This window comes from Sander lucioperca, chromosome 6 (genome assembly GCF_008315115.2).
Source record: "Sander lucioperca isolate FBNREF2018 chromosome 6, SLUC_FBN_1.2, whole genome shotgun sequence".
Taxonomy (NCBI): Eukaryota; Metazoa; Chordata; class Actinopteri; order Perciformes; family Percidae; genus Sander; species Sander lucioperca.
The window spans coordinates 11034802-11061176 of record NC_050178.1 but is presented as its reverse complement, the minus strand read 5'-3'; the positions used below and the strand labels follow the sequence as shown (position 1 = coordinate 11061176).

General features: G+C 39.5%; 1 protein-coding gene across 1 annotated transcript in view; it reads right to left on the bottom strand.

Annotated features, from left to right (window-relative positions):
• The window catches only part of si:dkey-238f9.1 (chemokine-like protein TAFA-2), a 101202-nt gene that overhangs the window by 6325 nt on the left and 68502 nt on the right, over positions 1-26375 (bottom strand). The window contains exons 3-4 of the mRNA XM_031302092.2: positions 8211-8360; positions 7235-7359 (exon numbers count right to left, since the gene is read on the bottom strand). Coding sequence (XP_031157952.1) covers positions 7235-7359; positions 8211-8360 — 275 coding nt within the window. The remainder of the gene's footprint in view (positions 1-7234; positions 7360-8210; positions 8361-26375) is intronic.

Sequence of the window (26375 nt, the reverse complement as noted above, 5' to 3'; positions counted from 1 at the left end):
CACATCCCACTTGATGATTTGGCTTCCTGGAGGGATTTTTGTTGTTGTTCGTTTGTCTTTCTCCCGCCTTTGTTTTGTTTCTTGCTGGCCCTTTTGAAGTCATATGCAAGCCTGCTCTGACTTGAGACATGACAGGAGATAGAGACATGTGAGCTGGATCTCTGCTCAGTTCCCCAGAGGCTGCGCTTCCCAATTTTTACCGATGAACTCATTTGTTTACAATCACGCTGTTTATTACAGAGGTGATAATTGATTTTCCATTTGTTCAGTTGTCATGTGCAGTATGCATCCATATCTCATTTCTCCCCTAAACCACCAACTGAGAATTGTTATAGAATAGAATAGAATAAACTTTATTGCCCCTGAGGGGAAATTTGTCTTGGACATAGTGCTACAATCTGTTGCTTCACAACACAAACATGTAACAGAAAAAACATTCTAAAATCAACATAACATAAACATAAGATCAACGAAGCATCTTAGATCTTACATAAAAGAAGGACACATATGACTGCACAGACAATACTACATCTTAAGTAGTAACTAATAATCAAAGTGCAAATTTGTTGGTGTATTTATTGCACTTTTGCTCTGTTGCGCTAAGATTTACTATTGGAGTTCAGCAGCTTGATAGACGTTGGAATAAACGATAACTTTAGTCTGCTTGTTTTACATCTCCGCACAAGGAATCTTCTTCCTGATAGCAGAAGTTCATATTCAGGAAAGAGAGGGTGTTGAGAGTCTGCAGTGATTCTTTCCGCTTGCTCGTACAAGCTCTGTATGGGCTTGTACTCTTTCCTCCCTATTATCCTCATAGCTGTCTTGTGCGTGCTGACCAGCCTGCTTTTCAGCTGCACTGTTAAATTGCCAAACCATGCTGTGATTCCATATCGGATGATGCTCTCCAGAATCTCCCGATAGAACATGAGCAGTCTCATGATATATTGTGTACTACTCTGTTCTCACCTGAAAGTTTATTTCTGATATTAATACCTCCACCGAAAAGGTTTTGTTTTCGGTTTGTCAGTCTGTTTGTTGGTTTGTTTGTCCGTCATCAGGATTATGTAAAAACTACTGGCCCGGTTTTCATGAAACTTAGCGGTTGGATATAGGAAAGGAAGGCCAAGAAAGAGCCCATTTAATTTTGGAGCGGATAAGAATAACAGGACTTTTCCACTAGGCGGGGCCCGGGCTTTATAGGTCGCTCTGTGTATTTCGTCCGTCTCCGTTTGCAGCTGCAACCTGGGTTGAGTTTGAAGCTTTAGTGCGTAACTTTTAGATATTAATGAACGTTCGTTACGTTCAAGCCATTGCCAAAGCTAATTAAGGCTTTTAGCTCCACACAACTCTCTCTATATTTCTCAGTATGGCTATGTTCAGAAGATTGTGGAAGGCTGTATCAAGTGGACGCAACAGTTTTGTTTTCATTACTTAGAATTCCTCATGGGGGCGGCAGAAACTACGCACTATAGCTTTAACCTTTTGATTGTGTGATTGATTATCACGTTATATTTATAGTATTAGCGTTACACAGCGTCACCCTCGAATCGTGCAATATGCAACATAAGTTTAACAGTGGTCCTGATTGCTGCTTCTTCTGGTGAATAGTCAAGAGTATTTATCTTCGATGTTCCACTTCCGGGATTGCACTGGTGCCACAGGAAATTCCGCTGGATGCCGATTTCCATTTCCTTCCGCTTTCTTTGTGTTGGAATTTTAAACTCTGGTGAATTTATAAGGACTATGGTTAACTGCTCCTCAGATCTCTGCAGGGTAAATCCAGACAGCTAGCTAGACTATCTGTCCAATCTGAGTTTTCTGTTGCACGACTAAAACAACTTTTGAACGTACACATGTTCCACAAAAACAAGTTCCTTCCCGAGGCTATTTTGCAGTGGCTCCGTGCGGAGCTTAGCGCATGAATTCACAATGCTAACCACTGGTTCCTGTGTTCAACCAGAGTGAAGCGTCACAGTTTGAGGTGCAGGGGGTACCCAGTGCGTTGACAAGTGACGCCAATGTGAAAGCATCAGTATGTGACGAGTCCGGATGTAGTTTTCTTTAAATTCACATGAAGCCAAATAGGGATGTAACAATTACCGGTGTTGGGACCATCAGAAAGTAAGAGTTAAACATTATGATCTTAAACAATAAGGCTACATGTAAAAAGCCACAGCCTGAAGGCTCTCTGACCTCTGAGAAACATGTGCCTTTCTTAAACAAAGAAATGTCTGCATGTAGCTGTAGCATTCTGGAATGTCGCACCTATATGAGAACTCCACAAGGAAAGGGGGTTTCAAACTGCTGGAAGTCTAAACTGTGAATTCCTATTGGTCAACGGTCACCGGACACAACAGGGGTCCGACCAGCTGACCGAAGGGACAAAAGCCTCCATCGCCACTGAATCGTTGCTTTCCACCTCAACTCCGGTTGAAGACAGGTCAGTACGACAAGCTTGTGCCAAATTGATCCATTTTCCGACACCGTTCTCTAGAAGAAAATCGGACAACAGAGACACCGTTTTCGTAAACAGTCGACCTGAACTGTTTCTCCCTCCACTGCCCCGAGGAGGAATTTCTAGTTAATCATTGACGAGTGATTAACTTTGTTCTATTTTTTCCGTGGAAACCTATGGACTGATGGACGACAACATACAGTAAGGCTTAGTGTTCTGGGCAGAGATAGAACATAGTATGTTTATTAATATGTAAAGGCTAATGTTGCCATTGTTTACCATTAATGTGTTCGATTAATAATGAGCTACGGGTGCACGTCTGATTATTAATCTGTGATTGGGACCGCGTGTCCCATTATTTTCTGTGAATGTATCATTTGATCACGATACTGTTGATATATGTTGTGTTTGACTAATGTAGCCTGGATTAAAACTGTAAATTCTACATTGCTTTTCTCCCGCTGGTAAGAAGTTAGCTACTGTACTGAATCAGGGGGTGATCACTGTCAGAACCTGAAAAATCAAGACTCAAGGTGCCTTTTCTTTATTCCAAGTGTGTCTTCCCTCCATTTTTCTCTCTCTCTCTCTCTCTCTCTCTCTCTCTCTCTCTCTCTCTCCCTCTCGACACACACACTCATACACACACATAGACACGTGCGTCGAATAGCTACACAGCTAGCACATAGCGAAGTAGCTAGTGTGTATCTGGGGACGTTAGCCTGAAAGCTAACTGGCTAGCCCTAGCTACCCAGCGCTACACCTAGCACCACTACCGCCCCTGTGAGGCTAAATCGTTTTGTGCAGCTCACAGGAGTAGCCATTTTTGTAGTCTTTGGGCTAGACTACATCTCGTCACCTCCCCCCCCCCCCTTTTTCTCTCTCACACACACACACACACACATACACACAGCACCCACACAGAGACATGTCTTGTTTGCTTTTTGTTGTAGTTTAAAAAGGGTATATTGGTTTTAATTGATCGAAGGATTATTGATTGGCCATTGATGATTTTGAAGTTAAATAAATTCTGTTATACCGTAAATAGTAGTTGTCTGTGATTATTTGTGTACTTATTGTAATAACCAGCTGGTTAAACAGGTCGTTGCTTGAATTCACCCTTCCCTTTGTTCCTTTAGAATATACCAGATAAATTAATCAAATTAATTCAGATCGGTATTTTAAAGGGAACACCACCTAATGAGACTGTTTCACAGTTCGGTTATTGGCCCCTGAAATTCCAGGGTGGTGCCCCGTTTTGATTGTTTGTCGACCGGTGTTATGGTAAACCATGGTAAAACTGTTGATGATAACAATTACCGTTTTCATTTAAAATATCATTATCACGGTGGATTACCACGGTGTGGAAACTGCATGTTCCCGGGTTCATCCGAGTCTCCTGAAGTTGCTGCGCGGGCACACTGCGTAGCCTACAGTGCGTTTCTTGAAGTTGGAATCATGGCGGAAGGAGGAGATGACAGTGCTCAGGACATTTATCAGCCTTGTAAAAAACATAAACTGTATATAAGAATGGACCAACAGATCCCGTTGCTCTGGGTGGAGACCAGTGAAGGCCAATAAAAGCACTTTTCTGGTGATGGCTGAGCGTTACTGCGCAGCCTCCAACTGAGAGAGACAACGTAAATGTGACGTGAGCAACGTGTCTGAAATTTGGAAGTCATCTGGTAGCTGTGCCAAGAGAAATCTCAATCATTCCCAATCTTGCAGAGACGGAGAGCGTAGGTATATGTAAGGAGATAACATAGGCACAGGATAATTATTGCTAACTAAAATGCTAGTTAACATTAGTAATTACACTTAAACAGCTAATGTGAGATGAAACTGCCTGCGCGCTTCTCCTGTACTATACGGTAATTCCTCTACTATGCGACAGTAATTCGCGTGGTTATGACACAATCGTTAGCCTATTTTTACAAAAACGTTTCTACGGAGCCATAACGTGAAGTACAAGGTAATGGAGCCTTTTATACATTGTCGTGTTTCTTTAGAAATAAACAATGGACAAATAGAGTCTTTAAACGCTTCAGATGTAAAGTTATTCGCTGTCAAAGTGGCGCCAAAATGAATGGCAGTCAATGGAATGCTAACGGGAGGTGATGGCTTTGTAGCATTAAAATAGGAGCCATAGGAGGTTCGCGGTCCGAGGAGAAGCTTACCCCCTTGGTAAAAAAGACCATAGTAACACTTGCTCTCTCTCCTGAGATGATTGACCAATCAGTGACGAGAGTCATCGCTTTGATCTCCTGCCAATCACTCGCGCTCAGGCAGGAGAAGGGGACAGAACAGCAGCTGTAAACAGACTTTTTTCTTTATCATTCCTTTCCCGTTTTCGGACTTGTTGAAGTGATGTGTGTAGCCCAGAACGTAAATTAAAACTATTCTGTAGCTTGCTAAACTGTCATGGGTTTTACTGCCTCGTTATCTGTGTAAACGTTAAAGCTGTGTTTATTCATATTTCAATAAGTGTTTTGCTACGATGTGGATAAGTTTAGCCCGTGTTACGACATGACATTTATTTAGAGTGAGAGAGAGAGATATATTATCGCCTTGATAATATTACTGTTGCTGTGTTTCTTATTGCATAGCTGATAGATGTACAGATTGTTTAATATTACTTGTGCAGCCATGTGTTGATATTCAGGTTGTGTTAGGGCAATTTGCTAGCAACGTGCAATGCCAGTAAACAGCCTAGCGCTCTGGAGCCACGTGCTTAGCTATTAATTACATTAAACACAGTTTGCTCCGTTATGAATATGTGTGCTGTAATAGCTGTGGCTTATTTTCAGTTTGTGTTACTGAGCAATATGTTATATTTATGTTAATTATTACAGAGAAATGAATGTAATTCTTAGTATTGTTTATTGTTATATGCTGGTGGCTATAACATTTAGTTTTGGTAAATAATGTTCATAGTAAGTCAGATGCTTATTAATGTGGATTATTATTTGCTTATATTTCAGAACCATTTCCATCTTCACATGTAACGTCAAATACAACTTCATAGTTAACTTCATGTTGGAGTTGTAAATAAACCTTCCTGGATCTCAAAGTCAGACATCTCTGGTTCAAGTTCTTACCGGACACCATACAGCGCGCCAGTGTTTCAGTAGCCAGTTTTCAATAGTTTTTACAAGCCTACTGCCTATATTTTTGTAATATAATAAACACTGTTACACGTTTTGAAACTATTTCAGCTTGTGTAGGCCTATCAGTGCTTTCTGAACATATTAAACACACTTTTAAAAATACCGCAATAATACCGACAACCGTGATAATTTTGGTCACTATAACCGTGAGGTTAAATTTTCATACCTTCACATCCTTAACGCCAAAGGAGTACCCAGAGTGTGAAGTGACGTCCAGACCAAGCGGCCGTATTCGACGAGTTGGGAGTGAGAATGTGTTGGATATGAAGGTCATATTATGTGCTGTGCTTAGTTTGCCTAAAGCTGCCATGTTCATGATGTTATATCAGTCCAATCATTTGATATCTATACATATGTGATAATAAAGTTGAGTTCAAGTGAATCAATGTTCTTTCAACCCTGCAATTCAGATGTTTGTGAAATTATACAGTAGGACCATGCAGAAACAAGGCAAATGTCTTGTTGCATATATTAAAGTGACACATCATGTATATTCATAAATCATTTTGACACTAAATATTCTGTTTTGTAGTTCTGTGTTAATACAAGCGCAGATTCAGCTTATGATGAAAACGCTGAAAATGATTAATGATTATTCAGGAGAGCATTGGCGTCATAGAAAAGCCATCAAACTACAGTATATTTTTTAGTGCCTATCACTTTTCAATCAAATTTGTGAAATTGCAATTTAATTGCCCGGTTAGTTAGTCTGAAATGACAAGCTTGACAAAACAATCTTCAGAAATGTCATAATGGAATATATTTATAAAAGCTTGTACAGTATAAATTATATTATATATATTGTATATTATTACGGCGGGATAGTCACTGTGTGGTTGCTACGTATCAGATGTTTCACTCACTGTTTATTGAAGAACAACTAAAATAGTAGGAGGCAAGCTCGACACACCTGACGTGATGACGCAAGGGAGTCTCTTTAAACAGAACATGATGGACAGTTAGTTTTTCAAACTATGCTAAAATCATATATATCTACTATCACAAAATCCTGTGGTTTGCTTTCACACCACAGACCAACTGCAACCCCCAAAAAAATGGATGTCTTGATTTTGGTTTGAGAGCAGCCTCATCAGAACATCCTGCTCTATCCCCCTGTGTTGCCTGTTCTCTTCCAAACTGTGCACAATTAGCTGTGGAGCTCCCTGATTGCTGACAACACGATCTACTTGGCTCTACCAAATTAACAACTTAAGTAAAAATACAATAAACTGACTGTTCTTAGACTACCACAACAAATTGCAAGATGTAGCTAAGTAGATAGCTGAACTAAACTCACCCCTTCCTATCATTGCAAGCCGATCGCTTTACGAAAATACTTCATTGACCCTCCCCTGTGAGTCACGTCTTCCTCTCCTGATGCCTCCCACTCTGCCTGCTCTGCTTCATCTCTCATCTGAAGTTGATAAAAAGACATCCCCTCCAGTGCCCTCTTGTTTCCTTCTTTTTCGAACACTTATCTAGCCCTTCTTCATTATTCTCGGGTCATATATCTTTACAACTATTATCCAAGGCCATGGCCAGACTTTTATGCATCATAATTTGAGAATAGGTAGCATCTACCTTCAAATAGTGAATGTTTGTGAATGTAACCCACCTTGGTTGTCTTAACTTTGTTTCCTGTACTGCAGCTCCATCCTTTGAGATCTGGCAGCACTTTACACTCTTCCCCATCCATGCAGGGATGCATCTGGCACCACCACTTCTGTGCAACTATGGATGCTGTGAGGAAAATAAAAGGAAGAAAACAGTAAAGAAAAGCATGTAGGTACTGGAGGCAATTAGCAACATGCTGTTTGAAAGTGTAGCAAGGTTCTGCCCTGTGTTGAAGCAAAAACAAGCGCCTTTGGTTTCTATAAAAATCACAGTGATTGAAGAGAGTGTCTTTTGATCTCTGGCTGACAGAGGAGACCCGTCAGTCCTGCCCCGATGTGTTTTCAGGTTTGAATTACAGGGCATTGGTCAATGTCAAGCCGGTGAGTGTTGTGAGCAGGTGCGTGCATTGTGAGGAGGGTGAATGTTAGTATGTAGGAGGGATGGTACAAAGTGCAGCAGAGGTTAACGCGTCAAGGTCTGAAGTTGCTCCGAGGAAGCCTACAGGGGAGAAACAGCTTCCCCTGACATTTCTAAAGTGAAGAGAGAACTGTCAAAATCTAGGAAGTCCCTGTCACAGCCATTACAGTTAAAAGAGGAGATGAGGATCGATTCACCTGTAACTGAGGCTACTTTTGACATGATATTAAATGACCTGGCCTTCTGTCTACTTGGCTGAACACAGGGTCTGATATGGCCTCGACAACAGACAAAGGGGTGATTGAAAGAACTGATGGACGATTTGATTTTGAGGATTATAAAGCCTTCGAGACACAGCAGCAGGATAACGGAAATTTCAACACTCTTTTTTTGTCTTCTTTCATACAATAAACCTCTCATTCCCAAATAATCAGTGAAAAAAGCACCAGAGTCACAGTGACAGGTGTGACAGTTTTTGCACCGTTCCGCTTTTTTTTTTTACCCTATTCAGAAGTCAGTCTCAAATCCTTTCCCAAACTATAATAAGAAGCTTGGCATACCGTCTACACAAGATGGAGCCGCTCTTGTTGTTCCCGCCACCTGTCCAGGGAAGCAGGAGCACTTGACAGTCTGGGATCTCTCTTCGATCTTGTTCTTGTTGCAGCATCGGTGTGCGGCAATTACCTCACAGGTTCCCGCTTTTACATGAACTGGAAGCACAAACAAACACAATGGTTAGAATGCATGGGACGGCCCTCTGCGAGTAATTCCATCTTGTAACCAATGCATTAGAGCAACAAATACAGTAATAGAACATTATATGTATTATATGTATGCTTGTAAATATGGGTTGCGTCTTTTCTTTTATGTAAACAGGTGTTAAATGCTTCTGTTTGATAAGGCTTGCGTTACTCTGAATCCCATGAAAAGACCATAACCAACAATGATAGCATTAGCCTCTTTCTGACTTCCCTGTCTGTGTCACTCAGCTGCAAGCCCATGTGTTTTCACTGAACACACTTCTTTTAAAAAGGGGCTCACAAATATAGAATTACAATTTTAAAAAAAGGCAAAGTAATTTTGTAAAACAGCTGGGCACTGTAGTTTTTAACGAACATGACTCAAACATGAGTAAAAAATGCATTTGTTGGGAACTATTTTTATCTGCGGATTTATACACATTACTGGATATTAACAGCACCAGCACAGCGTATAATGAGTTGTTGTACAATAAAACCCCCGTTCATAATACTGATAGGGTATGATAAGCTAGTATCTACCTTCCACTCCAAGCTCTCCTGTAATTAAACTCCATGCTTTCTCTTTTCTGGTGTTGTCCTTAAAAAGATCTGTGATGTCTATTATGTTTTTCCACCTCCAAGATTAATCTCTCGTCTTCCGTGGTGTTGTAGAGGAGAGAGACGTATACGATATTGGAGGGTGTGTTTTGGTAAATTGACTAGATACTCTCGCGTTTTCACTTCCTGCCAGAACGGCCTGCGGCTCGCTTGAAAACAGACCTGCCGCTTATCTTTAGCAGAGTGGAGAGCCGCTTCACGCGACGAGCCCGGAACGCAACGCAGACACGCCCGGTGGAAAATAGGAGTACAGTATATACAAGATATTTTTGTTGACTCTACTGTACTGTAGTACTTTATACTGTACAAACTATATACAGTACATATATCTTGAGCAAGTATGTTGTGAAATTGTGACCTTAATAAAGGAATAATTCAACAATTTGGGAAATATGCTTATTCACTGTCCAGCTGCAGGTTAGATGAGAAGATTGATACCACTCTCATGTCTGTACGGGGAAACAGCTAGTCTGGCTGAGGGCATTTGTCTCTCAGCACAGTCTTGTTTCTACATCCAAACACAATGGCTACTTGAAATCCAGGTCATCCCCCAGGTGGAGCAGCCCCACCTGCCCACGTATCCTTGAGCAACATACTTAATCCACTGACCCTGCACCCCAACCAGAGGACGAAAAGAAAATTTCAAAATTCAACATCAAAAACACACCTACTTCTAGAAAATGACTTGATTAACATCACTAAACTGCTTATTTATGTGTAAGAACATTACAATATCAATTACAAGGACACTGTTTTCACTGCCATTAAGTTAAATCAAACATCAATACTGCTCTCTATTTTATATTCATTACTTTTCTGCATAGGCTCATCACCATTCTGGGCATGTTTGTCTATTTACACGTAACAAAAAAAAAGCATTTGAATAGTTTTGACATTCCTTTCAGATAAGCTTTAATTATGCCTTTAAAGATTTTCAATTTGGAACTTGACTTGAAAATAGATTGCAGTGAGCTTCCATCTTCCCATTAGCTAGCAATCCTGAAATCTCATCTACAACATTAAAAACATTTTGCTTCCAATCAATAAGGTGCTATTCACATTCCCACAAAAGGCAAGACAACAATTGCCGATTGAGTGCTTTTCACCGAGCAGAAACTTACTGACGCAAAAACAGGTCAGGCTCCATGCCCTTGATGTGATTATCTTTAAGCCACCAGCACGCCCCCCGATCAAAGTTAATTTCAAAAGTTGGGATAGCTTGGATAGAATATTCAAACTTTGTTTAAGAGACAGATGCACATGGACAATAGGCAATCACAAAAGGTGCAACGAGCAAAGACAATCATTGTAAATCATCTGATTATGTAGGAAAACAAATAGCGTGTTAGCTGTCAGTGTCAAGAAAGTGCTCACTAATTATAACTGGTCAGCATTACAAATCACAAATCAAGACTGCAATACATAATAAGATAATATTTCTATACATGTCCTACAATATAACTGAATTAGTTGTCAAAAAAAGAAAGTGTCAAGGGACAGATGTCACACAAAAGCCTTTAAAATGTTCTCAACCTTGTCTGCTAGTCTCGCACAACAAATGTACTTCATTGGATATGGTTTTTGCTGTGATGTGAAAAGGAGGAGAGAACGCTGCAGTGCGAGCTGCGGCTAGGTCTGGCCTGGGACTCTCGACTCATTAAGGTGCAGGAAGCGGCTGTTTGGGGCTGCCCATGTGGAGAGAGCTGCTGATTAAAACCGGAGCTGCTGGTGAGGGTCACCGACTCCAAGGCTAGACCCAATACCACCATGCAGTGTGGACAGGATGAGAGGTCAGAGAGCAGGGCGCTGTGGTCAGCCCAAGTTGGTAACGATCCATAGGAGAAGAAACAACCATGAACTGTCTGACTACTGTTGTTACGGTATACTAGACTGTTACATGAGCAGATTGATACCACTCCATTGAAGCTACAGTCAGGAGATGTGAGCTCAGCATAACTCAATGTAAAACCACAACTTATCATTTTTGCAAAGACTAATATGTGTTAATTATTGAGCTTTATTGGAGCTGGATATTTTTTTTTACCTTTGGACAGAGCCATGCTAGTTTCCCTGTATTTTCCAAAATGTTGAACAATTTCTTTAAGAATATATTGAAGAAAAAAAAATGTGGAAAGGGTGATGTACAATTAAATAGCCCTCTCATTAAAATGTGATTGAAATGTATTTTATTTGTTTTGCTTTTTTTTATTGCACAGTTTATATTTATGTTATCGTTATAATTTATTTTGTTCTGATTTTGAACTTCTTATGTTAACGTCGTATGTTATAAGTTAATGACTCTGGCTACTAAAGGGTTCTGGATGGTTCTTTGTTTGGGAAAAAAAAGGAAAATGAAAAAGGTATAAAAAAAAAAATTAAAAATGGAGAAACATTAAGAACATCTTTTATGAATCATTTGACATCCATGTATTATTTAGAAAACCCTTTGGGCATGTTTCACACAACCAGATGTGTGTATATTACTGCTATTTCTTTCTCATGTCCTTTCAGTCAAACATACATGAATGCATACATTTCAGAGCTGCAGCTCTGGGCAAGAGGGCAAGAGTAAAGAGGCCAATGTTTTGCTCAAGGACACTTTGCCAACGGTTGGATGTCCATTGACCCTCTGATTCCCTGGTTGTATAATGGTCTGTCTAACCACCAGGGTCACCCTGTTCACAGTAACCATGCTCTTCATATGGCATTAATAAGAGCAACTGATTGTGAGAGTCGTTAGGTGTAACACACATGTAGGAGAGAGGCTGCCTGTTTTCTCCATGAGCTCCGTGTGTAAATGGCTCACAACGCCTGTGATCAATACACTTCTAATAAAGCACTTAGACTGTCATCAGTTAGAATCACCAGGCACCCACGTCAGCAGAAAGGTGAAAGGACAGAGATCACTAATGAGAGCTGGCATAAGACCCAACCCTTCAGCCAATCAATACCACTTTGAAGCAGAGCACACACTCACAATCATATTCATCGATCCCTGACTGATAAAGGTATCAGTAGAGCAAATATAAAGCATTTCTTTTAGAGGTTGTCTCCTAGCACTAAATAATTGGGATTAGGACTATGTGATAAAACATGAAACCTGCATCTCTAGATTTTTATTAAAGAATATATAATTTGTCCACATTTCTTATTCGGTGCACACATATTACATACTCTATTTGTGTTATGGTCATCAGTGTTAGTGGAGGCATAAACATAGAACTAATACATTCCTCAGCTATTTTTATGATAAATACAGCCTACCAACATTCTGCTTTCTCCTTTTTTTGGTGTAAAATCCTTCATCTTGTCGAGCCACCACAGCTGCAAAGTTATGTAAGACAAAAACCAGAAAAGTAAAGCAGCTTAATGCAAAAGTAGTGTGCCTTTTATATACAGTAAAGGCGAAAAGTAAAATTGTAAGGGAAGTCATCTGGGATTTTTGTGGTAGACCGAACTTAGCAGGCCTGCAAATAATGATTGCCATTTTTCTAAAACCAATTGTTTTAGTTTAGTTTACATAAACCAGAATGTTTATTTTCCATAATCACAATCATAACTATGCCATGTAGAAAGAAAGAATTTTTTAAACTTCGGTACTGAATGTTAAAAAGGTCGTCAAAAAACAGAGTTTTGTAGAATTAATTTCAAAGTTCTGCTCTCTACAGAGGAGTTGAACAAGTGACAGGTTTGTAGTGACAGCTGATATAAAACACAACACTATTTTTCAAGCCGTTTTATAATAGTATGCCTAAAAATCAGTACATCCTTTGGGAAAAACATGATACTTTCCAAGAAAAAGAATCATCCTGTAGAGCCTACATCCTGTTTTATACCCAACTGTTCTCCAACGGTCTTCATCATTCTGAAAACAGAACAAAACAAATGTTGAGATTGACAAAAAAAAATGTAGACGAAGAAGAAGAAACGTTATTATTCGTCACATAATCGTACAGTACAATGTAGTGAAATTCCATCTCTGCATTTAACTAGGGATGAACCAAATCCAGATTTTTGGTGTTTGGCCGAATACCGAATCCACTGGTTAAGATTCTGCTGAATCCGAAACCGAATCCTACTCCCATCCTCAGTACATTAACCATAGACTGTATATAAGAATGGACCAACAGATCCCGTTGCTCTGGACGGAGACCAGTGAAGGCCTTTAGAAGCACTTTTCCGGTGAGCGCTGAGCGTTACTGCGCAGCCTCCAACTGAGAGAAACAACGTAAATGTGACGTGAGCAACGTGTCTGAAAGTTGTAAGTCTTCTGGTAGCTGTGCCAAGAGAAATCTCAATAATTCCCAATCTTGCAGAGAAGGAGAGCGTAGGTATATGTAAGGAGATAACATGGACACAGGCTAATTATTGCTAACTAAAATGCTAGTTAACATAAGTAATTAAACTTAAACAGCTAATGTAAGTCCAAACTGCCTGCGAGCTTCTCATGTACTATACGGTAATTCCTCTACTATGTGACAGTAAGTCGCGTGGTTATGACACAATCGTTAGCCTATTTTTACAAAAACGTATACTACGGAGCCATAACGTGAGGTACAAGGTAATGGAGCCTTTTATACATTGTTGTGTTTCTTTAGAAATAAACAATGGACAAATAAAGTCTTTAAACGCTGTCAGTTATTCGCTGTCAAAGTGATGTCAAAATGAATGGCAGTCAATGGAATGCTAACGGGGGGTGATCGCTTTGTAGCATCAAAATGGCGCCATAGGAGATTCGAGCTCTGAAGCGAAGCTTACCCCCTTGACATTAACACAGTCCCACTGTTTGTTCTGTGTAAGCTAGCAAAGCTGGTAATGGTCGTCTGGTTTAACACAAGTTTTTAGCTGTGACTGTCTTTCCTTTGCCGTACCTGAAGTTGCTGCATTTTGGCTGCTGTCTGTAGATTCCTTCATGCACAACTTGTATTATTTTGGATGTTTCATACGCAAATGTTTTAACAGTGGCGATGTTGTGTATTGTTTAGGGTCCTTGTCACCACGAGACAAATTGGCATTGCAAATTGAACATGTAGCTCGACTTGAATCACCTTCTTTTGACTGAAAGTACTGCCAAACAACACTTTTTCTGCTCACAAGTTCCATTTTCACTTTCTCATAGCCTACTGCATTGAGCGGTCCACCTACGTAAACACCTTCCCGTAATCAATGGCGGCGTCATTACTTCGACCAGCGTAGCGTGCGTAGTGCAAGCGTATGGTTCGGTACGGTGGAAAAAAATTCTAAGGTTCGGCAGAAACCGAACCCCGTTAAAAAGCCCAATATTCGGCCGAATCCGATGCCGAATCCTGGATTCGGTGCATCCCTACGTTTAACCCATTCTAAGCATTAGCAGCAGTGGAGGCTACATATAGTGTCCTGGGAGTAACTACTAGCAATTACTCCTGCCACCTAAAAAGAGGCAAAAATTGTCTGATGTTACTATTTTTAAGTTGCATAACATAGGTAGTGTAGGAATTTTGTGTAAAAAGCATTACTAATCTTCTAATATTTTTAGTAGATAATGGCTATATTTCTGCAGTAATAAAACTTTTGCTCCATTGATTTGCCGGTCCAGTCAGAAAGAGTGAGGGGAATTTACACAAAGTTATTTTAAAACCCTAAACGATTTGAGGCTTTTGAGTAAACATTCAAGGCTGGAGCCTCAAAAATCACCTCCTCACTCCGACCCTGACCTACAAATGTATTAAAACCAGAAGATGATTAAATGAAACTGATGATGAAACATGCGCCTGTTTCTGACAAGCAGTTGGTTATCCAATTTATTAAACTACTGTGTGTCAAACACTGGAAACTACACAGCATTGTGCATTAGTTCATGGTGAATAGTGTGGCACATCTAAAAGGAGAAAATATAAACCTATCATTACTTTTATGAGGTGAAAGGTATTTATAAATAAGACTGCAATGTGTAAATCCTCTGACACAAAACAGCAGAGTTGACAGATGCACTCTCCTTTCAATGTGCTTGTTTTACTTGTCACATTGCCCACTGCACTCTTTGAGCTGATATCATGTTTTTCATGCAGCAGTTAGCTAACGTGACAACAAAAGGTGGGCAGAAAAAAGAGAACCATTTCCCTTGACTTTATTTATAAAATGTGTTCATTGGTCAATCTGCATTCTTACATTTTTTACATTTTTACATTAATTAGGAATTATGTGTTTAATTCAAACAGCTGCCAGTCACATTCACCCACAATAAACTATTAATAAAGAGATTTGAATGGAGTACATTATTGATTATACATGGATGAATTTTGTCGGAAACTAAACAAGTATACCATCACAAGGATCCAAGGTCAATCTGACACTAAATGTATTTTTATTTGTATGAACAGTGTTTTGAAACTGGCAGCAGCAATAATTCTCGTATATAGGCCACATGTACATTCAAAGTAGAATATAATTAGTTATTTTAATTCAAAATAAATCTGGTGCCAGCTCAGGAAACCCTTGAGAAATCACACTGGAGACTTTGGGGCAACGCAGTACATTCATTTCTGTACTGAGACTCGTTGCCAGTCACTGGGTAAAGTGCTCTTCTGTTGTCCTTATCAAAGAACTAATCATGCAGGTTAGAACAACGCCACAGGTGCTTTCAGCTTCTGCAGCAACCAAACAATTGATCTAACATGCAGGTAGGGAGACATCACAAACAACACACTGTTCCAACTGTCAGCTGCATGATTGGCTGTATCATCCTCACCTGCCCAGCCAAGCAAAGGTACAGTAATAGAAGCACAACGGGGGAGAAATGAAACACTGAAGCACGGTGTCGATTCTAATGCTGACAGGGAGACTTCACTGATCACAACAAGCCATCATCAGAAATAAATCACGTCAAGTGCACATTATGTTTTATATGTCATTGTGATGCTGATGAGGTATTTTGTTTAAAAAGTCTATTGGCGTTTACCCACTGCTAGTACCTGCTCTACTCTACTTGGCTCAACTCGACCGCGGTGCCCCATCCTCCATTTTCCATTGCAGATTTAGTACCGTCCATGCCTGAGGCGAGCGTGGCTGGTCGTCATAGCGATGCCGCAGGAAACTGCTGTGACCTAACGCGACACACACACACACAGAATGTCGAAGGTGTGTTGTTTTTTACTCTCAGCAAGAAAAAAATTGTTTCAAAAGAAGCTGGAGGCAGCAACAAAAACTACTACCACTGGCTAAACTATTTAAAAATGGCGGTTTTGTTCAGGACACCCCCGTCTGTCGCTAGCAATGATGACGCAGTGATTAGTGATGATTCTCTCTGACCAATCAGTAGTCTGCAGGTTTTCACGTCACCTTTTGGTATCGCCTCAGCTCGCTTGGAACCTCGATGGAGGTGATGCTAAAAAAAGTACCTGTTAGCAGGTACCAGGGACTTTTTTTCGTAATGGAAAACCAAAAAAGGCGAGTAGAGTCGAGCAGGTACCATGTAATGGAAAAACGGCATACGATTAAGTCCTAAAAAGAGCCTGTCAATTGGGTGAAATTACGTATGAATTCCTGGAGTAGAGTACTTTTCTTAGTGCACCAATTTTGGTAAGTATCGTTTCCAAAACTGCCAATTTTTAGAATATTTCTGAATTTTTTCGACTATAAACTAAGACATAACTGCCTTAAGAAAGCAACTGCTTAACATCACAAAGCACTCATTAAAGTTGACATCCATAACTTTAAAAACATATTGGAACTGGCAAAGCTTTAAGTGTTAAATATGCAAATTTTTGGCAAAAGTGATAAAGTTAGACAGCATCAGTAATTCGTAACTTTACATGTACAACCTAAGAAACCCAATCCACACTTTTCAAACGCAGATGTGTGTCTCCAACCACTGTACTGCGCTATTTCACCAGATGATATTAGAGCTGGAGCCGAACACAAGTCGGTCAAAGAGTCACAAAAAATTGCAGCACAAGGACTTCAAACACAATGTGTATTAATTTGTAAAATAATGAAAGTGTGAAAAGTTTGTGACTGTAGTATTTCTTGTTTGTGATTGTATGTATTTCTTGCCTGGGAGCTGTGACTTCATTGAGTCTCATCATCACCATGAGGTTGATGGGCAACCAGCAGAGACTGTAAATAAACTGCATACCCCCCGTAAAACTTGTAATTACACAGTGTTTTGTATAGATTAAACAAACAAGATATAACATGTTTTTAGTGATCTTTGAAGGTGCTGGAAGGTGGATTTTGTGACCTTTCGACAGAGCAAGGCTAACCATTTCCTTTAACTTTCTTTAAGGCTTTGGTGCATCATTATACAGTCAGAAGAAACAGTGAATGCCATGTATAATGAGCACTTGGTAATATTGTTCAGATAAGAGTACAGCAAAAACGAGTTTTCTTCAAGGTGCTCAGTGGACATAAAAGTTTGAATTCATTTGAAGTCACAGGACTTACTGTACCACATAACAAATAAAAAAGACACAAAGTCTTGAATATCAATGACCTGTTACATAACCATGCCTCAGTCAGGGAAATATTCAGATAAGGCTATTTCATGGTTAGCTACATCATTCTGATGCTGATTCACTGACATCAGAGCAACGAAAACACTGATAAGGGCAAAATATGATTTCTTTTTTAATGACTGTTTCGAACCATAGAGGAATCAATAAGCAGTGAATCACAGACAGTATTTACACTGTTATCAGCTGTGTACACTCCAGCACATCTTCACGCCTATGCAGGGTGCTGAGATTGTATGGAAGAACATAATTACTGAAGTACATTACAGCTTAAACATTTTAATAATTAAACCAATTACACACAATTTGCATTCACTTATAAAACATACACTAATCAAGAACCTGGTTATCTAAACCCCAAGTGCAGAGATCAAACAGTACCCACTTGACAGCCCTTGGTAACCAATCATTGGAGGCCAAATCGAGTGCCCAAAAACACTCAGTTGAATAAATGTCAAATGAAATGCGATTTTTTTTGACCAACTTGTTGACATGAACAGACGTATTTGCCTGACAGGAAACAAACTTCTTTATCAACTGAGGCATGAAGCAACAATTCCGGCATTCACCACAGAAGGACCGAGAGCAAAATATGCAGTGTGTATGCAGCAATCTGCCAGTCTGCCTTTTCCAGTCGGTAAATGCAGAGGCAGATCAAAACACTGAAAACAAAGTCACATTCTGGCCACAGGCCCAGGCCACAGACACAGCAGCAGCCATAAAAACAGAGGTTGTAGGCCATACAATGGAGACAGCCTATGAATAAGTAACGATTAAAATCATACTGTTTGCTCCAGATTCCGATAACACATTTTGGTCAACTTAAAAAACCTTTAAACATGCTGAAAACCACTAACTGCAGCATATTTTCCAGGTAATACTGAGCCTGTGATGCTTAAGGACCAAAGCTGCCAGTCTCATACAGCCAACAACACTCATTAACATGCAATGTGAATGTGTATTAAAATAGTTCCAGGTAAAACAATTCAAATGGTTTGTTGACACATTTAACAGTCTGTTAATGTGGCAGCAAACATACCAGAGACATACTGAGGTATTGGTTTATAAAACATTCATTCATCTTGCCTAGCGCGGAACATGAAGAGAACTCTCACAAGACCACTGTTTAATGGGATTACCATATTCAGAAGAAAATGACTCTTTTTCACCCAGCTGTAAACCTGCTGAGCTGACAATCAGACCCAGCAAGACCCAAGAAATAAGATCACGTCTGAGAGAGACTGAAGTAGTTTAGTTTAAAGTGAAATTAGTAATTGTTATTTTAATATTTCTGTTCATTATGAATGACGGTCAAAAAAACATTTAACTCAGCTCCTAGTTTGTAGAGATATGGCAAATGTGGACTCAGGCCGCCAACAGCTTTGCAAAAAAACGTAAAAAAACAAAACAAAAAAAAACCTTAATGTGGATGGTGTCACTGGGAGTGATTAACCGACCGAGAATCATCACCTGACTCTGCAGTTATCCTTGTTTTAGCAACTTTTAGCTTATTATTTTGTTTTTTATGGCCTGCAAGTTTACAGTTTTGATTCAGTCTCACTGCTCTCATTAGTGCAGTTTTCAGCAGAAAAGCTCTAATATACCCACTGTACGCTACCTGACCAGCACCAACCAGCAGGAAGACAAAGTTAGCCACTAGCTGGTAGTGAAGCATTTAGACGCTAAAGAGCAATATATTTCTCTCAGGAGTTGGTGGAGACCAAAACTGAGGTAAAAGGAGAGTGAATGGTGGACTTACATTTGCCAGGTGGAGACAACTCTAAATGAATGCTGATGTTGCTTTCAATTTGCCAGCTGATCTAACTACCTGTCATATTTAATACAATATACTATGCAGTTCACTACAACAGCTACAGGAATTTCCAGGGGACTACTTTCTGTTTACTTTTGTTCAACTTAGAGGCAAGTGCATTGGTGCAAGTTAAGAATCTGTCACGAGGTAAGAGTAGTAGTAGTGGTAGTAGTAGTAGTAATGTTGTCAAAGCACCCCAAAACCTCTTAGGGAAAGAGGTTTGGGTGGTTGGTCGATTGGGCTGTCTGACTTTGGAGCAGGAAACCCCTATTCCCATTCCCATCTCTTATTAAATGTTAACAGAGGCTCCTTTTACCATGAACACAATCTTTCCTTAACCGAGTAGTTTTAGCTGGGTAAACCTAAAAGTGGCAGATGGGAAAATGGCCATATGAGTCATTTGTAATGATGTCATGATAATTTGTGGAAGCATTGTTCAGAGGACTTGTTGGATAATTTCTATTAGTTTGAGGGTTTTTTGGAAGCTGTAGGACGCTTGAGATCCTTTCCCCTATCAACAGAGTTGTTGGCAGAATCATTGTTGATGACAGTGATGGTAAGAAAATGTTATATTTGTTATATTATATTGGACAAAATTATAAGAATAAAAACAGTGCTTAAAGGTCCAATGTGTAGGATTTTCTCCCATCTAGCGTTGAGATCATATATCACAATCAACTCTCTCGCACCACGCAGTTCAAAGAACGTATTACAGCTACGGTAGCCTTCACGCTTCAAAAAGCCGGTTGCTCTTTTCAACATCCTTTTTGTTTTTCTGGGCGAAGAAGAAGACTCCTGTTCCTGAAATTTGGATTTTGAATACGTGTGGTCCTCCATGTTTCCTTCTTCAAACTTGCCGGGCCGGGAAGCTACGATACCCATTAGCAGCATTAGCAGCACCTGTGAGTTTATCATGTGACAGCGAAAACGCGAAAGGCGGAGCAGTATGTCCTGTATGTCCCTTACCGGCTAACGTATTTCAAGATGGTGCATGAATATGGAGCGTCTACCCCAGTTCATGCGAATGCAAATGTAAAATTTCAAGCCAATAGGAATACTTGGAATTGATGGTGGTGGTAAATATTCATGTAAAAGGACAAGTTTGTGAACGGGCAAGACAGATTTTGATAATGAACAACTAAACACGTTACACACTGGACCTTTAATATATTCAGTGGTGTGTTATTCCTCTGAGAGCACCCAGACCAAGAATCAAGCCGACCATAACCCAACTGCAACACAAAGCTTTTGAGGTCGTACTACTTTCAATTACTAAAATAAAGTGTGAGTATTGCTCGCTCATCGATCTTTATCAAAATCTCATAGGTCTGTTTTCTGGTGGCAGAATTTCTTCTTACTGAGGACAATCTTTAGAGGGAAAGAAAATAGAAACAGATGAGTGGGCCTTCACATTCCCCGAGTGTATGCTTTAGCGGTTTAGATGAAGTCCATGTCAGTACCATTCATCTGGCTGCCAAGATGTTAGAGCCCACCACTGACTGATCAATTGGAGTCCCTCAAGGAATCATACAGCCTTATAAGTGAAAGGCTACTGAAGTTATTAAACCCAGGGACAGCAGCAGCACAGAGTCAGAAAAAGACTTATGCACAGACTCAAAGCCTTCTGCTAAGAAAGTGTTGTCTTGACACGGTTACTCACTCTCTAGACAGTCACTGAAAATGTAATAAGGGATGTTCAGACACACCATCAAAGAACCAATTTAGTCTTTTTCTCATTTCATCACATGTGATTTTCTGGCGCTTTATCGACAACGCTGTAGGTGCATTTTTCATCATCTCATCTTAACATCGAAGATACAGCATGATAAAGGGATTTTTTCTACATTTTTCTAATGATCTACTGCAAGCAGGATGAAAGCAGTCTGGCACATCCCATGATTGTCAATCACTATATGATTGACATTCAGATCTGGAAACATTCTCTAGATATTAGAAGGTACTCCACAGGAAGAAAATGGCTGCTAATTAAGGTCTAGCTTTAAGTGCCATTTAATTTTATGGACCACCACTATGAAGTGTCTTGCTTTGGCTAACATGTTCTTGTTGTTATGTAACAATAGAGAATTAACTATTGGTCAAAAGTTTTATTCTGGAAAGGAAAACCCAGAAAACGTCTTTGTCCTGTTTTATCTTAACTCTTGCACTGTTCTCCAACATGTGCAATAATATAAAAAGGAATAAAAAATACTAAATATTGATATTCAGACTGATATTAGCCTGATATTATCATTTGAAAGGAACTTAGTAAAAAAGTTTTTTTTGATTAGGAAAACCACGGACAACACCCAAAAACAAGTTTTAATGTACACAGTAACATTGATAAGCATTGCTAAGCCTCTATCATGATTGAAAGGTAGGTGTGTAGCCACGTCCCTAAAGCATCCCTTGCTTTATCATCCATTTTAAAATAAATTGGACCATCATTTAAAAAATGCTGTATTAAAGAAGACTTGAAAGTATCGATTGAGACCAGAAACTTTTTAGGAAAATGTTTACTGAGGTAATAAATCAAGTGAGAAGTAGGGTCATTTTCTTATAGACTTCTGTAGAATCTGACTTGTTTTTGGAGCCAGTGGAGTCGTCCCCTGCTGGAAATGAGACAGAATGCAAGTTTAAGGCACTTCTGATTTGGCTTCACTTTCCAGACCAGGAAGTTGACCAACGCTTGATCTTGTTTGTATATCTTGTTGTGCACACATGGAGGTAGAAGCATGTACTGTAGGCAAAGCATAACACATTCATGATGATGGTTTGTTACACCTTAAGTGTACTAAACTGTGTTTACCAAAAGAAAACTCCACAAGATACCTTAAAAGTTACAGAAAGATCATGATTTTAAATATTGAAAAAGTCATTGGGTTCCATCTCATTCAAGCTTTAATATTTAACCAAGATCAAAATCGTTCCCTAACCAGTTAGTTATAGTAGTTAGAGCTTTGAGTTCCCAAAACATAACTGTAAAATGCTTTAGTTGACATGAAGATATAACCATTCCCTGTTAATTGAAAACATGTTTGCAGCATTGCATTTCCTATTTTCTGATGCAAACTAATTGTATGTGAAGTCCAGAACTTTTTGGTTTTAAACAGAGGGACCTCTCTTCCTTTTTTCATTTAATCCATTGGGTACTTGGTTTTAATTTGCTATATAATTTAGATCTATGGTTACCAGTTACCTATATAACATATTACTGTATAGAATGCCTGCAAGTGGATTTTCTACAGCGTAATCAAAAGCTCTCCATGCCCAACTTCACTATGACCGTATGTGTCCCACCAGAGGCAGGCAATAGAGAAACCGGAAATCCTCTACTCCTGTCTCTGGTCTCTCATCTAACATGCACACATGCTGCTTATCTGTCAAGCAGATGTCATGTCTGCTCTAAATGGCTGCCGTCTCTGCTCTCCAACTGGATTCCCATGTTTTTCATCTTGAGCAGATTCCACTGATGCCTTTCAGAGCTGAGTGACAGGCACAGTGTCATGAGACCCGAAAGATTGGTTCAACTAAAAGGGGATGAGGGTCGTAGACGGATCCGTCTTCATTAGATGGAGGAGAAGACAAACTACGTTAAAAGTAGACCAACAAGAACAGTCTGAAAATAAGAACGATGAGTCGCTTCAAATTACTCATAGCTGATTATCAGAGATTATTCTTCTCTAAATCAAATTGTCATGTAATTACACTAACAATGCTGCTAACTGAGGGGTATATTTAACCAGTTACTCTAAATCAAACCTTGCCCTGGAAAACAATATTATCTCGTTAGTGGAGAGGCAGCCACAGGCACTGATCCCCCGTTGAATTGCGGGCCGTCTGAGGACACTATTACGGAGCATCTGACCTGTCCACCCACTGTCAGCTCAATATAAATGTTCCTTTTTTTAATAGACCATCTTCCTGAAAAATATGTCGACAAACCTTTTAAAAAAGCCATTTCAGGAGAACTCCAATGGTTGCACCCATTACATTTTATGCTTCAGTCCATTCACATAAACTTGATGCTCAGCCTCAGTTGCTGTTTTTATGGTCCGATGTGGACACTCGGCACTGCACTTCATTCCTAGGGAGATGTGAGCCAGAAGGCAAAAAGTCATGGAGCGCAGCCGGAAGATGGAGGCAAGCAATTGATAGACTGCATTTTAGAAGCTTATATTTCACTTTATTCAGTCAGTATCCAGCCTCTAAAGAAAAACTACCAGGCCATAGCGTAGCATTACTTTAAAAGAAAAAAGGAAACCCAAGGCTAAACAGCTGACGAGTTTCTCTACGACTCCCTTCTCAACATCGCCTGACTACAGATGAGCACTCATAAATGTCTGTTAGGATTTACATAATCAAACTGCATGGAAAAGAGGTTTCAGGGGACAGTTGTTAAGGCAAATGGATTAGGGGGTGCAAATCTGTAATAGTAAGTACAAAGAATTAGCGTTTAGAGAGGACATTAAAACTTTGCCGACATGTTCTCAGACATCTTGAAATAAAACTATATGCCAATTTAGAGACAGATGTCAAGCTGTTGGAAAGAGCTACAACAACCAGCCCTCATAGGGAAAAAGAAAATCCTTAAGATGAATATCAATTGATCATGACAAACTCGTTACATGTCTCAAGGCAAGCTGTTAGAATATATTCTTAGGATTTATTCATCTAAATCAGGGACCCCCTCGGTCAAAATTTTTGTTTTTGAACAACAGTTCTCATATGTCCCATAAATATCCCATGTGCTGGGGGATGTAATCAGGAAGCACAATGTTGCCACAATGTTGATTCAGTGAGTAATGCTGTAGGTTACAACATGTTTTTTTAGGCTCTAATAACTTATATTTTGGAAAATTAGCACTATTAAAAGTATGCCGAATTAGCTAGTTAGATGTACAGGCTACTGTCACCGAATTACTTTGATACCGAAGAAAATTTAAAAACGGGACGATTCACGCAGTATCTCTGCCTCACATGTGCCCCCCCAACTCGCCTTATAGTTTGAAAATCATTGATCTAAAAAGGTATTTAACTTCTCTGAAAGGATGTGTCCATATTATTTTTTTTAAAGTGTGCTGTCTTAATTAATTAGCACAACTTGACTACCAATCAGTTTGAATTAAGCTGATTAGGATAGTTTCAAATTTGTGTTGGGACTGATTCATAATGAGTCAACCTTTTGTAACTTGTAACTAGGAGCACCAGAAAGACATATTTCTTGCATCTTTCTGAATCTTATTTATGATTCTTCTGCCTGAACTCACTATAAACTAAGCAGGTGGTCGATGATCTTTGAAGTCTGTAATCCCCACGCACCGCAGGAACCGTCCAGACATCAGGTTGTAAATATCAAATATGTTATAAGATAGGGACACCTTAGATCTCTGAGTCAATCGCTGTGTTTAAAAGTGAATTAGTAAACTCCTCAAACTACCAGACAATCTGCTCAGACCATCAGTTCAGACTCGCTTCCTCCGTATCACCTGCTTTATATGAAAATGCTGTATGTTGATGTACTTGTTAAGATGCTCTATTATAGCAAACTTGATGGTATAGATGAAAAACTTCCATAAAAAGTTAAATGACTTGAAATACTATGATCTTTGCCTGCCTTTCTTTCTGTCCTCCAGCTGACTGGTTCTGCACTAACACGTCCTAGGCTGCTCTAAGTATGGCTGCACCTGTCTGCTTCTGTTTCCATCATGACTCAGACATCCCTGCCTGCTCCTTTGAAGCTACTTAAACTGCTTTGATACACTTTATAGGCATATACTGTGTTTGCCACAAAAAGAAAACACCTCATGTAGCTACAAACCATTAGTAGAGCATATAGCATAACACAACTCAACTTTAGCATGTACAATTCTTAATGCCTTATGGCGACTCATTCAACATGTGTAAGCTTGACATATTCTATAAAGGTAGCTATCAGGGAAGCAAAAATGTAATCTGCAATTCCATGCTGGTGTACATTCTGCTACTACTTTATTGACAAAAATTGGGAGGACTAAGATCATTTTTTGGATTCATGCTAAAACATGCTCAGGATGCACAGTGCTGGGAGCAGTCCAAACCACCAATCAATCACTTTAGCACTGTCAACCTTTCTGTCTATTGATATTTTACTAGTTCTCTCTGGTTTGAGTAAAAAGTTTTCCTCTGTACATGTTAAGTTTTTTATAAGTTTTTTATTATATTATAAATAGTATATGTTTTTCTTCAGGCAGCATGTGCTAAAAAGTGTCAATCAGTTATAAGCAGTGTTGGGAAGGTTACTTTGAAAATGTCAGTTTACCGATTACGTAATTACCCTATTTAAAATGTAATAGTAATGTAACCTTTTCAATTACCTTGTCAAAGTAATGTAATTTATTATTACTTTTTGATTACTTTTCTAAATTTCTAATGAATGTTTTCAAATGTTTAAACCTACTCAGCAGTACTCAGCACTAACTACTGTCAAACTCTTTTTCAAATCCTTCATCACATTAATTAAGATTATAATAATTTTACCAAAAACTGGATATGCAAGTAAATTATGCTGCAATTTAACTGTCAGACGGGTGGCGCTGCAAATTCAAACAGGAGAACCAATCAAAAACATCAGAATAGAATCAAACTTTACTTTCTAAATCTACGACGTTCCAATTCCGGGATTGCTCGGTGCCGCCGGAAATTCCGCCGGATGTCCATTACCTTCCGCTTTCTTTGTAATGGAATTTTAAACTCCGGTGGATTTGTGAGGACTATGGTTAACTGCTCCTCAGATCCCTGCAGGGTAAATCCAGACAGATAGCTAGACTATCTGTCGAATCTGAGTTTTCTGTACCACAACTAAAACAACTTTTGAACGTACACATGTTCCACCAAAACAAGTTCCTTTTCAAGGCTATTTTGCAGAGGCACCGTGGCTCCGTCCGGTGCTTAGGGCCCAAGACGATTGTGATTGGTTTAAAGAAATGCCAATAAACCAGAGCACGTTTTTCTCCCATCCCGGAATGTTGTGTGGAGTAGCCAGACCCTCCTCTGCAGCGCTGTGCAGGAAGGTCTGGCAATGCAAGA